The sequence below is a fragment of the Hippocampus bargibanti genome, linkage group LG19 (genome assembly GCF_051943395.1).
Source record: "Hippocampus bargibanti isolate YZ-2025 linkage group LG19, ASM5194339v1, whole genome shotgun sequence".
NCBI lineage: Eukaryota > Metazoa > Chordata > Actinopteri > Syngnathiformes > Syngnathidae > Hippocampus > Hippocampus bargibanti.
The window spans coordinates 6,959,619-6,979,935 of NC_142752.1; the positions used below are offsets into that span (position 1 = coordinate 6,959,619).

General features: G+C 44.4%; 1 protein-coding gene across 1 annotated transcript in view; it reads left to right on the top strand.

Annotated features, from left to right (window-relative positions):
- Window positions 1–158: 158 nt before the first annotated feature.
- foxo3b (forkhead box O3b) overlaps window positions 159–20,317 on the top strand; it is a 39,400-nt gene continuing 19,241 nt past the window's right edge. The window contains exon 1 of the mRNA XM_089021558.1: window positions 159–1,117. Within this exon, the coding sequence (XP_088877684.1) occupies window positions 566–1,117 (552 nt within the window). The 5' untranslated portion in view covers window positions 159–565. The remainder of the gene's footprint in view (window positions 1,118–20,317) is intronic.

Sequence of the window (20,317 nt, forward strand, 5' to 3'; positions counted from 1 at the left end):
TTACGTTTAATACCGATATGGATGAAAACTTTGACTCTCGAGTCACCGTCGATCGCCACTGACATGTTGAGACGCGTCCTGCTCTTGCAGTGTCTCTTTAAAAGGCGCAGCCGTGCAGGAACTGGATCCACCAGGGGGGTGGACCATGATTGCCTTGCACGCTTGCTGGCAGTCAGCGTAATATGCGCGTGTGCATGCGTCGTAGAGAGTACGTTGAGATACAGTAGTGGAGTAAACCGGAGTGAGGTGGCAGTCTTGGGAGGACAAGAGAAGGCGATGGCGTACGCGCGACTTTCTGGGATGTTTTAAAGTCTTGCGTTCTCAAGACAGTCGCTGTAATTGATTTTGTTCTCGGGTTTGTGACTTGGGAGTTTTTTGGCGTCCGACTGACTATACGTCGTTCATTTGTGTCCCTGCACGGGCATTTTTCCTCGCAAGACAGTTTGCAACGCGCGCGAGGCTTCAGCGGAATAGCAACAAAGAACGAGAGCGCGCATTGATGGGACGCGACTTTGACAGCTCTCCGCGTCGTCTCTGGTAAAGTAAAAAAATAAAGGCGGACGCGATGGCCGAGGCCGCCCTCTCCGACGCCGTGGCCATCGACCCGGACTTCGAGCCTCAGCAGCGGCCGCGCTCGTGCACCTGGCCGCTGCCCCGGCCGGACTCGAGCGCCGCCAAGCCGGACGCGCACGACATCATCCCGGAGGAGGAGGACGACGACGAAGAGGGTGCCCACCACCAGCAAGGGGCCATCGTCGGCAGCGTCTCCTGCGCGGAGACCGACGACCAGAGCGGTGGCAGCCCGCTGGCCGACGGCGCGCTCTCCTCGCCTGGCCAGGAGAGCGGCGGCTCGCCGCTCTCGGCGCACTCGGCGCACTCTCCCCCGGCCGCCTCCGGAGCGCTTGCCCCGGGCGGCCTGAGCGTGCAGCAGACCCCTCGGAAGGCTTCGTCTCGCCGCAACGCCTGGGGTAACCTGTCCTACGCCGACCTCATCACTAAAGCCATCGAGAGCGCACCGGATAAGAGGCTGACTCTGTCCCAGATCTACGACTGGATGGTCAGGTCCATCCCTTACTTTAAGGACAAAGGAGACAGCAACAGCTCGGCTGGGTGGAAGGTAAGAAAAGTCTCCCTCTCCCTCGCTCAATTGCGCGCACGCGCACTCACGCAACTCTCAGCCCAGCCCAGTCCCCCTCCTTCCTCCACCAAAACAAAAACAAAAACAAAAAAGCATGTGCCTTCTCAACACGCACTAATCAGAAAATATGGTTCTCGTCATGCCCATTATTTCTATCAACATCCATTCAAGCATCTGTTTCTTTTTTCTGGATCATTTGGATCTCTTGAAATGTCCCACCTGAATCACCAACAACACAAATACTTGTTGAGTGCAGTTGGTTAATGACAGTGTATTTTTTTGAACACTACTTACTCGCTTTTGTGTACAAAGGAACAATTGCAGCATGAAAAAAACAGTTCTCATGCATCTTTGTATATTCTGGGTATCATCAAGGTGATTTGCATCTGAAAATTGACCGCAACGCATTGAATCAGAATCTCACTGGATGGACGCAACTTATTACATACAAAATGTCTACAACAACTATCGCGCTATCTATTCGTTAGATAGCTAACTTTCTATCTTAGCTTATCAGGTTATCATTATTGCTGCATGGATGGATGAATATAGGACGTTGATGATGGAGGTACTGTATTTTCCGGTGTATAAGGCGCATCCAAAAGCCTTGATTTTCTTCAAAAGATGACCCTGCACCTGATATGCAGGTGCGCCTTAGTCATATTGAGCCACAACAGGTCTCGCAACGACTGTCAGCAGTCCATTTCCCCCTGTAGAAGAAGTAGTGCATAACCCCAGGCTCTACTGTAGCACCTTACACTGTGCTGTGACTTATATTTGGAAACTTACATATTCATATATGATATTTGGAAAACGTTTTTCATTCATTCAAGGTGCGCCTTATAGTCTTGTGCGCCTTCTATATGGAAAAGGTTTGACAATACACCATTCATTAGGGGTGTGCCTTATACGGCGCTGCACCTTATACACCGCAAAATACGGTACATTTCATCCAACCCGTTGCGAGTGTGGTGCACGACGGATGTCCTCCAGCGCAGAGACAGACAAGAACGAGCCACGTTGTAACCGGTTTATCTGGAAAGGTGCTCGCCTCGCTTTTGTGTGCCCTCCCCGACAGCAATTGAAGTTAATCCACCAACAATTAAAAGTCAAAAGAGCTTTCACAAGGACGGAAAAATGATTCCATAAGACGCAACAGTCCTTTTTTATTTTATATTTAGACCCAAATGCCGCAACGCCATATGACCGTCGCCTCGTTTCGCGATTGGTTATGTAAAAGTCGGGCGAGGGAAGCGGCGGTGTCTTGGTTTCAGGTAAGCGAGGTTGTTGCTGCCACGAGGGGGAATGATTACATAACGAGTGTGCTGCAGGGACTTTTGGTGAACCTTTTGAGGGGAGAGATTTGAAAGGCAAGCAACAGGGCAAGGGTGTGGGAGGAGGGGTTGTAAATTTTTACCAAAGACATATGGGCTGCGCGAAGGAGGCGCAAGGGAGGAGTGACAGACAATTTGGACAACTGAATCCAAATCATACCTTGACTTACAAGTGGGATTTGTTTTTCTGTTAAAGCTCGTAAATCCGGGCGCTCTTCAATGAATGGAATCATTTCCTCCATGGAAAGAAATTGAAATGTCAAGTGGTTCTCAAAATTCAAGCACCACCTAAAAATAAGTCCTTTCGAAATTGCCCGACTGGAAGTCGAAATTTACCCCCCACCACGGCCACCCCCAAATAAATAAATACATAAATAAAACCATTTGTGTGTCTCTGCCAAGGTCGGTTTTACCGTCACCATGCAGAAGCTGTTACTCCTGGAATCTCGAGCATGAGGGCCAGGCTGTGAGGGTCCGGGTCAGGGTCACGAGGGACGGGGGTGTAAAGCCTGATCGGTCCATAAATCCAGACAGTCTTTTTTAGTCCTCTCACAAGAAACTCTTCAACCGCTACCAAAACATCAACACATTGCCATTTGCAGCATCATCCAGGCAGACAATTTTATCACCTAACACCGTTTTAAAAAAAGCTTTTAACTCATTCACTGCCAGACATGTACAAAAATGTGTCCAAATCAGTGCCAGGGTTTTTGTCATTGTCACTGGAATTCCAGGAACCACAGAATATTGAGTTTTAGGACTACATAAACATTCAATGCAGCGTAAGAAACCTTGAACTCTATCTTTTCATAAAAAAAAGTTAATTCCTAAATTATATGGATCTGGAGTTATATGAGCTAGAAATGAGGGTGGCCATCTAAAATACAATGCAATATTAGGTTATATAGCGCTTTAACAACTGACGCTGGAACAAAGCGCTAACATGGAAAAAAGGTAAATGCTGCCCCTTTGTGGCAGGGAAAAACACATTGCCAGAGGCCAAAGCCAGCGCTTTATCGGCACCCAAACAAGAAAAAAAAACAAAACCAGAACAAATTTGCAAATGGCGCCCTACGTCATATTTTCTACTCCTGAATACATACGTGAATGGCAGTTAATGGGTTAAGAGGGTAGGCCCAACGCCAAGCCCGTGAACACATCAGCCAAAATTTGAGAACCCTGCTGTAAATTTTGATGGTGTACAGTCAGGTAAGAGAACGCTCGCAGTTTCATGCGGCCTTTTGTTGAGGAGATTTGCCGAGCAAATCCAAATAATCCCTTTGGGTTTCACTCTCAGGTTCCCACATACGTCACTTCATATCTCTTGTTGGTGAACCATTAACCTCGGCAAAACTGGGTCAAGACAAGCACAAATAAACCCAGGGAATATCTGATCACCTTATGCAACTTGGACACCAGTTCCTGATGTCGGGTTGCGCACTTCCTCCACGGCACTGGTCGCTGCTACACTTTGAGTGTGTCAGAAAGGAGGCGTGGGGCCTTTCAGTCACCATGATCTGACATTACGGTCATACTCGTCATATCACTTATTGGATCTGTGAGTAAATTTTACTGCTATCGGCCTGAAAAAAAACTGATATTGAACATATCTAGAAAACTCGACAACTTGACCGCCATTTTAACCTTTTTTTTTTAACTCATTCACTGCCATTCAAAAGTTTATTTGGGAATTGAAAATATGACATAGAGCGCCATTAAAGAATTTGTTCAGGTTTTGTTTTTGCATGCTTGGCTGGCCTTTTTCCATGTTTGTGCTTTGTTCCAGCTTCAGTCGTGGTTAAAGCGCGACATAAACCATATGTACATACGTCTGTGTAAGCTCTCAGTCGTACAGGAGTGGTCCATCGATCGATCTATTCGTTCGTACAATAGACTGCTTAGGCAACATAGGATTAGTCATGATGATGAGGTGATACCAAGGCAAATTGGGCAATCAGGCCAGTCGTTAGTCAGGACAATAGAAGCGATCAGTGGAGCTGAAGGAATTAGTCCTCAGCTCCACCCAACCTGAGAGCAGGGACTTATCATAGCAGAGTCCGGCACAGCCATGTCTGGACAGCAGGGATATATATATATAGGGTCCAAACTACCAGTAAGACTTTAGTTTGCTGACGAAGTTTCTTGGATAAGAAGCAAAATGTCCGACACCTTCATAGAAGTACAGATGACGGCTGAAGAAACCTTTTCACTAATATGTACGTATGTATCCCATTATATTTTGGACAGCCGCCCTCATTTCAAGCTCATATAACTCCAGACACATTATATAGGAATTATCTATTTTTTTCTGATGAAAGAAGAGAGTCTAAGGTTTCTAACGCTGTATTGAATGTTTATGTAGTCCTAAAAGTCAATATTTTGTGGGTCCTGGAATTCACGTGACAATGACAAAAACCCTGGCACTGGCGTGGACACATTTTTGCACGTCTGGCAGTGAATGAGTTAAAAATTATCTCTGATCTCAGATGTGTCATCTACTCGAAGTACAGATCCTAGTACACTCTGTATCCCCCCCCTCCCAAATGGGTTTCTGGGCCAAATGTATGTTCAGAGAAACATTGGTCGTTAGGGGAGGTGGCACTGACCCTCAAAATAGTACTTGGAATACGCACTCGGAATACTACGCGCCTCCATGTGTGTATATTTGTGTGTGAGTGATTTAAATCAGAATATGAGGTGCATTTGTCTGTTATGTATAAGGATGTGTGCGTGAAAGCAAGTACAGTAATTCCTCTTTTTTCGCTGTAAATTGGGGACCCGGACCACCCGCAATAAAAGTAAAAGTAGAGTTATATAATTATAACCTACGTGATAAAACAGAGGGGGGGGAGGCTGGGCGGGGCTGAGAAGATGCACAGCCAATCCGCATGTCTGTAAACCATTAGATATGGCAGTTTTTTATTCTTTTTTTCCCTGGAAAAAAATTACGATGCACTATAACTGCATGAAGTGAACCGCGTAGTAGCGAGGAATCGCTGTATTTCCAAAATTGAGTTATCTTCTCTTCTATTCAATAATTTTGGAGGGTCTTGGAGGGTGCACAGGCCTTGTGCACTCACATTAAACCGGACATGTCGCTCACCATCTTTTTTTTTTTAACTATTTTGAATACTTTCCCCACATGGGCAGACATGCTCAGACGTATGTGGTGCGCTTGCCTGCTCATGTTCGGGCTGATCGGTGCTAAAACGGGCTCACACTCTTCCATTAAACCCAGATGGTACAATTAACGTGTAGATCTCCCAGTTGTCATCCATAGAGCCGAATGACAGCTTTGCGGGAAACAAAACAGGCCCAGTTGAGCATCAATATTTCAGGAAAGTCTTTCGTACTCTGCTGTTGATTTTCGATGTGATTTCTTTTGCCCCGAGCACATTGAGAGGCTGGACAAAAAACCCCGCAGAGCTTCTTTGTTGTGTAGTTGGATTGGGATGGATTTAAAAAAAATGAGATAGTGTTTGTGAATTATTCATTCATTTTCTGCAGCAGTTCGAAATCATTTGAAAGGCTACCTTTTGTTTATTTAATTTTCACAAAGGAGTGTATATGGGCCAGATGGAGAGTTAACCAAAATGAAAATATTATTTTAAGGGACCATTTCATCAGTTTTCAAAATGTAGGGACCAAAAGTAAAACATTACCCGATAAGTCAATACACACATAAACTACTCTTCCTTGCTAAATCGACTAAACTACTACATTATCAACGAAAGATTCACACTCCTTCAGTCTCTTTTTCGGAACACAATCGGGGCGGGCACGGTGCCAAAACGGAGGTACCCTACGCAAAGAAGGCAACAACGGGGGGAGGTTTAGGGGCTCGACGAGTCAAGGGAAATTAACAAGCTTTGCTCCCAAAATGGTGTAATACAAGTGCCCTCTGGCTGTGATTCCCAATGGAGTGCTTTGTGAGTGTGTGTGTGTGTATGCGTGTGTGTGTGTGCGTGTGCGAGTGTGTGTATATGAGGGGTTATGGGAACCCACCAGCTCGAGGCACCCCTCCCAATGTCTGAATAGTGTCACCCAGCGCAGTCGGCCTCCAGGCTCTGTTCTGGTCCCATTTCCAATCAATGGGTGCAGTTCTTTTAAAAAGAGAAGCTTGTCGTCGGACTTTAATCATGTATTCACACTTCTGGGCGATCAGCTTTCATTTACCTCCGAATTTTCTGGGCTGTGACAGTTACGTGACAAGATGGGCCAGAGTAGAAAGTAACATGAGGTAGTGGGGGAGTCGGACAAAAATATCAATAATGCCGCTGGTCTACGTCCATTTTGTCAACAAGGCAAAACGATCAATAGAAACGCGTTTCATTTTATCAAGCGGTATTAACGTTGTGGTGCACCGTTGTCGTTTTAGTTGGGATGGACTCTTACAATGAACCGTTTTTCAGATCGAAAGATGCAGTGGTGGGTTGTATACCAATTGGAGTTTGGTTAGATTTCGCTTTTTATCGCTTGAGGGTGTACTCGCTTCATTTCAGCTAATAAGCGATAGGAAGCAAATGAGTAGACGGATGCAATCGAGAATTAGCATCAATGGAGGCTGCCCGTCCAGTCCCTTTTCATTTCATATTCCCTTTGAACTTTTCCTTTCATCCCGTCGAGTCCGCCGGCCAAAGTTCATATACTGAATGTTGAAAAAAAAACAATTATTTAATTGGAACAAAATGGCCGAAATGAAATAAAAACAAATTGAAATAGATAAATAAATAATTACATAAACAAATAAACAATTAAATAAATAAATAAATAAGTGAGTGCCAAATGGATGGGTGGATAAATAAATACAGTAAAGTCTCGTTATATCGATGTCGGTTATATCGATAGTACTGCTTATTATGATACTATTTCTATGAACTCAAGATAAAATTACATGCCCGCAGGATCGGATATATCGATAGTCCGGTTATATCGATATTTTTTCCGACTCCCGAGAATATCGATATAACGAGACTTTACTGTAAGTAAATAAATAAATAAATAAATAAGCTCAGCGTTAGTTGACCGCACCCCTCCAAGCAGGACCAGTTCTCGATTCAAAAGCGCCTCTCAATTATTCAACACGCTCAGGAGGAATTTAGAACGGCGTATTAATTTTTAAGAGCTCTTCTTGGCTAAAAGGTGCTTTTTTTCCCAGCGTCTGTCTTCACTTTCGCACACCCTCCAACTATGGTGATGTTGACGCTTTTTATTTCATGAGCCTGTATTTAGTACTTAATCCATTGATAAGATGTAATACCACAACATGGCGATTGGGTTGTGATGATCTGTAAGATGTTTTTTTTATTTTATTTTAGTTAATCAACATGGATAAGCTAACTGATCGCCCCTCCTAATTGCATCTGCGGCTCATCCCGTGCAAATTAAAGCCATCTTGCGGTATGTAAAGCAGTTCGGGGGGGCATGTTGAGGCGGTGGAGCTGTCAAAGAAGGTCTCTCGTGCTCAAAACAAGCCGCTCAGCAGTATGGTTTTGCTGACAAATTACGCTGATCTGTTTTCCGCGGTCGATGCGTGTCTGTAATGTTTCGGGCTGATAATTGAAGCAAGGCGCAACGCTGAACTCGCCAGAAAGAGTCAACTGGAGCCAAACAGTTTGTTGCAAAACACTTCTTAGCATGCTATTGACGCTTGTCAAGTGGCACTGGCAAGATCCTATTTCGAGTATCATTGGGCAGGCCTCCGGGTTCCGTGCGTGCCGAACCAATCGGGTAAGAGTGATGGAAACCGCGCCATGGTTATATGCGTGACATTTGAGGTTTGGAGGTGGCGGACGGCATGCAAATAACTGACATGCAGTGACAATTTGATCGGTATATTGACTTTGTTGCAGATACGTGGATGGATTTTACTTGCGCTCTTTACAAATGTCAGTAATATGCAGTAATATTTATTACTATTATTATTATTTTGCATCTGATTAGCGCTCCTAAAAATAAAAAATAAAACTGCGACATATCATGCTAATAGTTAGCATATTCGTGTCGTTTTCCTTTTATAGATGAACAAGACGATTTTTACGGCAACAACTTACCATATTTTCCGGTGTACAAGGCGCACTGTGCACCTTCAATGAATGGTACTGTATTTTGAAACTTTTTCCATACACAGGTAACATAGGATTTACGACCAGCTCGACTTACGACCACCCGTACTTGCGACCATGACCTCCAGACCCTATTTTTAACAATTCTACGCCTGGCACGGCAACTCGCTAGCAGGCCGGCAACGTGTACGACAATTTTTGCCGGCCAGCCAGCATCTCACTGTCGCACAGCAATCGACCATGTGATGGCACCAGAGGAAGGGAGCGGGGGGTTGCGAGTCATTAAGCCTCAGAGTCTCTATTTAATATTTTGAATGAATTTCGACTTCCGACCAAATGGTTGGAAGTCAAAATGGTCGTAACGGAACCCGGTCGTAAGTCGGATGTTACCCATATAAGACGCACTGGACTATGAGGAGCACCTTCAATGAATGAAAAAAAACTTCCACATCTAATATATAAGTACATAAAGGTTTTTCAAATATAAGGCGCACCACATTATAAGGCACTACAGCAGAAGCTGAGGTTACGCATGACTTTTTCTACAGGGGGAAATGGAGTCGGTGGCTGCTGACAGTATTGTCGAGTCCTTATACGGCTCAATATGACTTCACATATAAGGCGCACCTCCGTATCAGGCCCAGTGTCATCTTTTGAAGAAAATGAGGCATTTTGGTGCGCCTTATACACTGGAAAATCCAGTATTTAAAAATATGCACCATGTAATTCTATTTGTTTGTGTTGAGCGTAAACTTAAACTTGAACGGGCACACAGTTTGCAGTATTTATAATTGCATTTAATGTCCTGAAAAGGAATTTGTGTTTGCATGCCCCTTGATGGCGAGCTCTGCAAACTCCCCTCTTATGTTTACATATTGTACATTTTCGTAGCTTTTTGCTCTCGAAAGAACCGAGATACCCAACTGTGATAAACCGATGTTTGCTTTGTGGTCACCTATCTCATATCTGTTTACATTTTCTCGAACCCGAGTCATCAACTCTGCCCGTTTTATATTCGTGCAAGGCGTCCCCGACCATTCCGCCCGAACGCAATTGATGTTTTTTTCAACTGGGGTCTTTGATTCTGTACCCCAATTCGAGGTCATTACAATGGATGAAAAATGTCTAGTAACTAACTACTGGCCAGACCGGAAATTCACGTTACGCCGACGCCGTCTGCGTGTCGTTGCACAAAACAAATAAAGCGTGTAGAAACGCAGCAGCGATACACACGGTGTACTTGTACATGCTAGGATGGGTTGGGTGTTGCTCATCACCATAGCATCACATTGCTTGTCGAGCAGGTTGGGAGGTCGCTTGCAATTGGCGAGAGCTGATAACAGAGGCACACGCCACCATCGAGATAGAAAAAAAAAACACCGCTTTCAATGGCCGTTGCAAAAATGGCTCCACATGACAGTACAGAATGAGCGCAAACTGCAATTCAGGGCTTTAAAACTTTAATTTGTTTTTCTTCAGAGCCCGTCTCATTCAATTACTGATCCAAGACAACGTGGCACCCCCCCGAGTCGGTAAAGGCGGGCCGGGCTGCTCGTCCTGATTAACAATTAATCGACGACGGCCAAGCTTTCTGTGTCAGCAGAGGGGTGGTAGGGCTGGGGGGGGGTGTACTAGACGAGGGGGGATTTAAATCTAGTTGTACATTCCTTCTCAGTTATGCTTCGAGTCCAGATTGATGGCAGCAAATTAATATGGGATTATCTGTTTTGGTGGTCCGCTAAATTGAGCTAATCCAGCTCTGTCTGCACGTGTATCTCTCTATACAGTTCTACTCTGCATATTTTAGCTCCATGATCCAAATATTAGCATCTATTTGTTTTGAAATCCAAAAAATGCGACAGAACATATTTATATTGTGGATTTTTATCGATTCAGGTTGATAACTCCGGCAACACAAAGGCGGTGGGTCGCACCGCGCCTGCAAACCACATGTCCAACTCTCTCGTCAAGACACAGCGAAAAAAAATGTCAAAGGTCAACATGTCCGCATAATGCGGGCCAGGTTTGTCGTACGAATGACAACATCTCTTGTTATATACACACCGGCTTCAAATGTTCTGTATCCTCCACGCGTCATTAAAAGTGGGGAATGATCTGTTGGGCGGAGAAGGATAATTAGTTCCCAAAATGGGAGAGTGCAGTACCCCCCTCCCCCCAACCACCCCTCCATGCACGTACACATAAACACACCGGCACGGGCTAGCCTCCAAAAAACAGCTAGCTCATGCATTAATTTGTGGATATAACCTGAGGTATTCATTCACCAGTGTGCTAGTATTCAAGCAGTGGGTGGGAGTGGGGGTGGGCAACGGCACATTTTCCTAGACTAATTCTGCAGAAAGAATTTGTCCACGCCAGAGAGTGGTCAGATGATCAGAGAGCGGCTGACCAGATCCAATCCGACATCCAATACTTTTTAAGCACATTGACAAACGACAAAGTAAGACAAAATGTTGGACGTATTGCATATGGCAAAAAAAAACGTATTATAATAATAAAAAATATACAGAAACAAATACAACAGAATGAACAAACTATGTGACCACACGCGTAAATATACTTCATGAAGTAACGCACCAAATAATTAGCGCCATGTTCCCCCCCAAAATAAAGCGATGTTATCAATGCGATCGGTGCTGTTGGACCGTTTGTGGAACTGTCACGGCTTGGAATTGAAGCGGATTTACGCGGGACAGGAGATGTGAGAAAATCTCTATTTCATTAATGGATGCTACAGGTTCAGTGTTTGATTTCAACATTTAGCTTGTACCAGAGGTGCACATTTCACCATGACGTTCCAGATCCACTGGTGAAAAGGACGCTTTGATCCTCTCCTCTTTCATCTAGAACTGCCTCACACAACAAAGAGGGTGCAGAAAGTGCTTAAGATTGAATGACTGTCTGTGTCTTGTATGTTGTGTCACATTATCTGTTATTTTGTTTTTTTTTGTTGTTATTTTGACTTCAAGATGGCGCCATGAGAGTGGCTGCCTTTACAGCAGCTCCTGTATTTTGTTTTTCTACTTCTTCCTTTCCTTTCCTCTTCCTTTCATCACTTTGCTGCTGTGAAAAGTTCATTTCTCCACTGTAAGACTAATAAAGGCTATTCCAATACGGGTGGAGCATGAGGGGCTGTATCGTTGCGTGTAATGCATCTTCACAGATAACCATACACTATGTCGCAATATTTACGCCGCTTGTCATCCGAAGAAAATGTATTGTAACCCATTTGGAGAGGTCAGAGATGGGCCCCCGTTTCATTTCCCGCCTCTCATTTTAACGGTTATGGTTTATGGCGCAGAGGCAGACCTTTGTTTACACACCTGGCGTTTATGGAAGAGTGTGTGTGTGTCTGTGAGGTAAGGGAGGGGGGGGGGTGGATGGCAGAGGGGTCGTGGGGATTGCTGCTTGGAAAGAATCAGAATCATCTTTATTGGCCATGTATGTAGAAGGTATAAGGATTTTGTGTGCGGTAGAACACGCTGCACTAGTATCATCATAAAAAAGACATGACGATTAAGTATGGAGGACACTAATCAAGGATTTGGTGCGCATGGATCGGTAGCGCCTACCTGAGGGGAGTCACTGGAAAAGGTGGTGGGCAGGGGGCAGATTGGCTAGTAGGATTTTCCACGCCCTTGTCTTGATTCTTGCAGTGTGTCCTCAAGAGTGGGTGCTAATGATTTTATATTGGTTGATAAGAGGAGCTGTAGTATACAAGGGGATTGATCTAATAAGCGTGTTTGCTGACGGTGCAATAAAGGGCGTGTCTTCTTTGAGTGGTGTACCGGCGACCCCGACATCCCTCGAGGGAAATATTAGCCGCCCGCGAACCGTCCCGGCCGCCTCCAGCTGAATTCAACAGGAGAGTGTTGCATTTGCTGCGAAGGTATAAAACATTGACGTTGCGCCGTCGACCATAAGCAAGATGACGGATTCGGCCAGATGGATGTTTTTGAGTGCTGTTTGCGAGAAGTCGTTAACATGTCCGTCATATTAAGCGCCTACGTGTAATCGGACACAATGTAAGTAACGTATTTTCCGGTGTATAAGGCGCACCTGCAATAAATGGTGTATTTTCTATCATTTTCTATATTTAGGCGTACAGGACTATAAGGCACACCTTTAATGAAGGAAAAACGTTTTCAAAGTATAATATATAGTAAATAAATATATATAAAATATATATAAATCTATAAAATACATACATATAATTTTCTATTTATAAAAGTAAAACTAACCAATTCTTTTCCCAACACCGTGAACTTTTTGAGTACCGTATTTTCCGGTGTACAAGGCACACCACAGTATAAGGCGCACCCCCAATGAATGGTATATTTTCAAACTTTTTCCATATATAAGATGCACTGGAGTATAAGGGGCACCTTCAATGAATGAAAAAAGTTTTCCAAATATAATATAGAAATATATATCGTACAAGTTTTCCATATGTAAGGCTCACCCACGTTGTAAGGCGCTACATTAGCGGTTACATGCTACTTCTACAAGGGGAAATGGAGTCGGTGGCTGCTAACAGTAGTTTCGAGACCTGTTGTGGCTCAATATGACTTCACATATAAGGCGCACCTGCATATAAGGCACAGGGTCATTTTTTTTTAAAAGAAGGCTTTTGGGTGCGCCTTATACACTGGAAAATATGATAGTTTGATAGCACTTTGACTTTGCTCATCTTTCTATCCTTCCTCCTCCCCTCGCAATCCCTCAACTTGTCTTTTCTGGCCTAATGTGGCTAGCCGGGGCAGAGAGTGTGGCCAGGGGTGTGTTACTATGTGTTGCTTATGAGAGCATGAAATCCCTCCCAAAGCCTCGGGGGCACATTCAGCCATCCACACAGCTCTCTTCTACACACAGATTGGAAGGTATATTAATAGCATTCGTGCATGCGCTTGTGCGTGTGCGTTTGAGGGCATTGGAGGTGCATGCAAGTGTGATTCCTCTCTGCGTGAAGCTCATCCCCTGCATTCCCACGGCGACCCACCTCGCCATCTGTCCGTCACTCTTTCGATGAAGAGAGGAGCCTATTCTCGCAGGCATTGACCCCGCGAGATCCCGAGCATCGCAAAATGCTTCGGGGTGGGAGGGATGGGTCAAAATGGTGGAATATGCACATCAACACATCACATGCATTCAGGCAGTGTGCATGCGTAGAGAAATAGTCTCAAACACACATCTCATGTCAGTGGCTCAAGGCTTTTGTGTGTGAAGGGGCCCTTCTACAGTGGAGGCTTTGTGCCTGCTATGAATACGTAGGCGAATTTGTGGGGTGAGCGCGGGAAGCTAAGGGGGGGGGGGGGTTTGGGTGGTGAAGCAAATGCAGGGGAAAGCCCAAGGCCTTAAATTTTGGACAGTTTCTGGCTTTAACCTTCGTTCTTCGATACTAAATTTTCTCTGCTGTTCACTTTACTACAAAAAAAGGATTCACGTATTATATTATGATTCATGGACTATTTATTTATGTATTTATTTGGTTATGTATTTATTAATCTATCTACGTATTCATTTATTCATTCTGGGTAATTAGTTATACGTAATAAGGTTGAAGCGGGCACACAGCAGCTTTAGTTGTGGAACCAAAACAATAAAGTAATGATGTCCAACAGAAATATGTCAAAAAAGCCATTTTTACTCAGTCACTGCCATTCCCGAATTTATTCGGGAATTGAAAATATGACGTGGAGCGCCATTCCTGAATGTGTTCTGGTTTTTGTTTTTCTTGCTGGAGGGGTGTCGATAAAGCACTGGTCAAACCTCTGGCAGTGTTTTTTCCCTTCCATAAGGGGCATCATTTTGTTCATTTCTATGTTAGCGCTTCGTTACAGCTACAGCTGTTGTTTAAGCGTTATATGAACCAGTATGTATGTATTGCAGTGTATTTTGGACACCCGTCATTTTAAGCTCAGATAACTCCAGATCCATATAATTTAGGAATAAACTCTTTCTTTCTGGTGAAAGAAGATAGTCTAAGTTTTCTTCCACTGCATTGAATGTTTATGTCATCCAAAAACTCAATATTCTGAGGCTCCTGGAATTTGAGTGACAATGACAAAAAACCTGGCACTGGAGTGGACACATTTTTTTGCACGTCTGGCAGTGAATGAGTTAATAGGAACTGTTTATAGTAAATGGAAGATGTAAGACTCTCAAAAATGTTTTAGATTTTGTGATCTGGCTGGCAGGTCAAGTACGCACTCAAAACTTGCGATTTAAGTGCCGAGCAAAGGTCATTTTAAGACTGCTGATTACCAAAATGTCAAGTTCGGACATGCTTTTTGTGACTTAAAGGCATTCTTGGAAGAAACAATAATAGTCGCTGAGAACCAGTGACAAGAAAGCGGTTGCGTAGAAAAGGTGGCAGCAACTAGAACTTAACTTTGGATGTGAAGGGTGCATCGTTTTTTTGTTTTTTATGGTTATTGGAAGGGTCAATATTATGCAGGAATCCATTTTCATACGAGCACTTTAGTCAGTGTCAGTTCATTATTCATGAAGCTCCATCACCTCCCATAGCCTAAGCTGCTCATTCAAAAGCATGTGTGTATGTGTGCGTGTGTACGTACACGTGTGTTTATGAGACACAGATGTGTGAGCCAGACCTTTGCGGATCGCCAGATCCCCCGAGGACGCGCTTGTCCTCAGTTATCGCTTTGCAATGACATCACTGTGCGGCTTGAAAGGCTTTTAGTCTGATTAATGTACAGCACATTTGCATTTGTGTAAGCACGCATGCGTGTGTTTAGTGCATGTGTGTGTGTGAGTGTAAATCCATCTAATCCTTCCATGTGCAAGAACACACAATGTAGAGCACAAAATATTAGATTGGCTCTAAAAAAACGAGCATGTACAGGAAGACGTTTTTAGCACGAAAAAAAACCACCATGTATAGTAAAGTGTTTTTTTTAAATAACGAAAAAAGCAACCATGTATAGTAAGGCGTTTTTAGCCTGAAAAAAATGACCATGTATAGTAAGCCGTTTTTAACCCGAAAAAAATACGAACATGGATAGGTTTTAGCCCGACAAAAACGACCATGCACTGTATTGTAAGGTGTTTTTAGCACGAAAGAAGCGACCATGTAAGGTAAGGCATTTTTTAGCCCAAAAAAAATCATTTTTAGTCCCAAAAAACGACCATGTATATATAGTAAGTCGTTTTTAGCCCGACAAAAACGACCACGAAAAAAGCGGCATTTACAGTCTGGCGTTTTTTAGCACAGAAAACAAAGGCCATGTATAGTAAGCCATTTGTAGCCCAAAAAAAGCAAACATGTATAGAAAGGGGTTTTAGCATGATAAAAACGACCATGTAGTAAGCCGTTTTAGCCTGAAAAAAGGCGACCATATAGAAAGGTGTTTTCGCCCCAAAAAAAACGATCCTGTATATTAAGGCGTTTTTATCCCGAAAAAAACAAACATGTATACTAAGGCGATTTTAGCCCCCCCCCCCCAAAAAAAAAAAAAAAAAACATGTATAGTTAGGATCCCAACAGTTACTTAAAAACAAGGGTAGTCTTAATAAAGAATACCCCCCCCCAAAAAAAAAAGAATGGATTTTAATTTTGCTACAGAGTGCACATTAGTCTCCCATGCCATAAAAAAATGCAAACAATTATTTATATGAATTAGAATCCCGGAAGGGGAATTTGGCATCATGACACTTGCATTGCGGAAATATACCCCATTTATGCCAATGGCTGTAGTGTAACATTTCAAATGATTTTGTTGGCTTTTGTCGATGAAAATCACGTCTATTTTGTGACCACTCGGAGTATTCAGCCTTTCTCCATGTACGGTAAGTCATCATTTCCCAACCGAGCCTTTGCGGGTTCTGCAAAAGCTTCCATCTCCGTAAATATGGGTTAGTGTGCCACCCCCACTCTTATTCTTGGCATTTGTATTGTTTTTGCACTTCCTCCCCTGCCCCTCGTTCAGTTCTTTTGTCGCCGCTGCAAAACCTATCGTGCAGGGCATAAGGAAAGGCGCGAGTTGGATAAAATGCCATTTATGTGTCAACGCGTTTGTTTTGGATGCGAGTGTACATTTGCTGGTTATGTAAGGCCTTACTCGGGCGTGCCAAGAACGAGTTGGCTGCAGATTGAACTTTCCACGTCGGCCTGGCGCCAAAGCTGTGTCTAAATGCGCGGATGTCTTTTCGTGAGTACTACTGCGGCTTTGTCATGGGATGGTGTGAAAATGATTCTCGGGCACGGTAATCCCAAGCATGTACAGTACTTGTATTCACACAGTCTATATTTTAGACAATTCAGTGCTTTGTAGGAGTAGTTGGCCAGTTTCGCTTGCACAAAGTTGCAAAAAAACGGAGTCCATACAGATCTTGATGACCGTTTTCAAGGACTAGGACTATATACTGTATATATGAGATATTACATCGGTTTTGGTTTGCAACCAATGGCTGGCGCCGTCAGGCCCTGCCTGCATTTTAATCAGTGGCAATTAAAAGGACTCCCGCCATGACCAGTCAGTGTTTATTTCACCCTGTCAGGTTTGTTTCATCTATTACTGTTTTACTCATGGTTTTGTTTGCTACTTTGGACCCTTCTGTTCTGATGACTTGGTTGCTTGAGATTTTGTTCCTGCCGGTTTTAATTCATACAATTTGTCAAATGCATGCAGCTCCTCTCTTCTGCCTGCTTTCTTTGGGGTCAACCACCACAACCACCTTGCAAATTGTGACACAGGCTAGCAAATCCAAGCCTGTTTGGCCTGCGCTCCAAAAAAAAATTAAAATAAAATACGGGCCACCAACCCCGTCTCCATGACGAGGGTGATCCGTCCACATTTGTGACAGCATAAGATGAGAAAGCCGGAGCAACAAGCATCTATATTTGTCTGTCTGAGCCTCGCTCGGCTCTGCTCGCTCGCCCTCTCATTCTCATTCGCTACGACTCCCCTCGACTTCTTGCCGGCCCACCGTATAATTACCCAAAAACTGTACGGAGACAGCGCCGCGTCTCTGCAGCCAGTCAGCCGCCGCCATTGGCTGCTCGGCGCCTCGGCTCGCTCCCCGATTGGCCGTGGGTCTCGGTGCAGGATTCAATCAGCTGGGTGGAAGTGTATGTAGGTCAGTGTGTAGCGATGGCCCCCGTCCCCTCGCCCCCCCCCCCCCCCCCCTTTTTTTTGCCTTCTCGTCTCCCTCCCCTTCCCCAACGTCTCGGCGCTCTTGTGTTAATTGGCCACCTTCCAAGTTTGAAACACGAGAGACAGACTCGAGGCGAGAAAACCGAGAGACGGGGGCGAGGAGGGTGTGGGGGAGATGAAGCGGGGAGGTTAAAAGAGGAAGTCAAGTCGACGAGGGGATGTGGGCTGGGGGATGATTTGACATGGGGAGGGCCTGTTGCACTCAGCGGTGCAACAGTACAGTATGTACAGAACAAGGAAAAAGATGAAACATAAAAAAATAAGGAGCTCATCAAAGCCAGATTTTTTTTTTTTGCCTTAAGTGTTGGTGACTGGTATCAGAATCCTCCAGGAGTACCCGATATCTCAAAATACTGCGATAGTGTCTCAATACTGCGATATCAGACGGCATCTAGCACACCAACCATGCATCGTGCCCACTACTTGTTAAAAGCACTGAGAGAGAAGTTCAATGGGACATAAATGACAGCAGCAGCCGCATGGCTTGTTGTTGTTGAATAATTCACACTAACCTAAATCTTTTCTCTGCCTTTTGACTCAAACATGAATCCTGAACCCCCCCTCCCTCCCCCAGCCACGCAATACGGTGTAAGTGGTGGTCCCTAGGTGTCGCCTGCAGTAGAGCGACCCAGACAATCACCAGACAGAGCAAGTAAATACACTTTACTTTGATGAACCATCTGCAGTCGTGTCTGTGTGCATCCCTTCACATTAAAAGTACGCCCCCAGCGGTTTTATCAGTAACCCCGCTTGGCCTGCTCGATTTTTAACGGCTTTTTAAAAAATAAATCCCGTGAGATGATGATAGAGCCCTACCCACTCGCGCTCAAGTACACAGAATCTCGTCTGGCTTGTTCCCTTTCTTTTTGCTCTGCCTCTGCCCTGGATTTGAACTCACAATGATGATTCTTCCATCGACAGTCACACACACGCACACATATAACGAGTGACTTTAGCCTAAGTCGACCTACCAACTGAGCCAGCCACTGACCCACTTAGTGCGGAACAGAGCACCAGACGGACAGCAGACTTTCTACTGCGGGGCATTCTGGGAAGAGGGAAAGAAAAAAAAAGGAGACAACAACAAACGAAGCATGCAGCCACACACACTCTGACACACATTTCCAAAAACTTCTGCAGGACAAATATTGTATTGATACTTTTGGATTTTTACAGATTAAGGTTGACTAAAATTGACAGATTAAAGTTGACTTTTATGCTTTTTTCTGCATTACTTTGACTTTAATACAAGCATGCAGTAAGTGTGATTGCCGGATTTGGCACAAAGACAGTGAAACATTCATATTCAAGTCAGCTCTGGGGCGATTGTGCTTTTTTTGCACAATTTTTGCAGCATTTTCACAGCCCTGCTTTGTTCGGTGGAAAGGTCGGTGCTGTCGCGGCTTGGAATTGAAGCGGATTTACGTGGGACGGACAAGAGTTGTGACACAATCACTTTTTGTCAATGGATGTTACAGCTTTGTGTTTGCTTTCAACATTTAGCTTGTAGTAGACATGCACATTCGACCATGATGTCCCTGATCCACTGGTGAAAAAGACGCTTTGATCCTCCCCTCTTTCATCTGCTTCATCGAACAAAGAGAGGCTGCAGAAAGTGCTTAAGATTGAATGACTGTCTGTGTCTTTGTGTTGTCATATTTGTTATTTAGTGGGTTTTAATTGTTGTTTTGACAAGATGGCACCACAAAAGTGGCTGCCTTTACAGCAGCTCCTGTATTTTATTTTTCTACATCTTTCTTTCCTTTCCTCTTACTTTCATCACTTTGCTGAGGTGAAATGTAAATGTATCAACTGCGAGACTAATATCGACTGTATCGAGGTTTATGATCTTGCATATAACACACACAAAAGTCCAGACAGGAACTGTTGTGAACTTAAGTTGCAATACATCAACTCATTCATGGCGTGAGCAGACAGCTAACGTAAAGCTGCCACTTCCCCTTTTTGGAGTCTGCGTGATTTCAGTTATTTTCAGAAGAGAAGGGTTCCACAGTGGATTGCGATATATTTGCTTCTGTAGCGGCGGGGGCCAACGAGACAAAGTTGAGGTGCCGGGGCTTCCACTGTTAGCGAAAGGCATAGCCTGCAGAAAACTGCTTTCTTTGCACTTCCGTAACACCCCCCCCCCTTCACCCCAATTCCCCTCAGCTCTACAAGGACATGGCACAGAAGCGGCAAAAGGATTACCAGAAATTTCTCCTTTCAGAGGCACCGAACCCTTCAAGCTGCACAGTCACCTTGCACTCTGTGTGTATGTATACACCCAGTGGAGCTCCCAAGTGCCCCAGAGAAAGAAAAGTGGGTGAAAAGCGAAACAGAAAGAGAAGGGGGGTAGGGGGTGGGGGGCAGGTTAGAATTGAGCAATTGGTGCTCGCGGCGAGTGGGCCAGGCACCAAAACAACAAAAATGTAGAGCTAGCGAGCAGAAAAGTTCTGGCCTGCTGCCAACTGATGTCACCGTGCGGCTTTTTGTGCCCTGTGGTGACTTTGAACAAAGTCAAGAAAAGAGAGAGAAAGACAAATCAAGATGGGAGTGAAAAGTAAAGGTTGAAAGGACGTAATA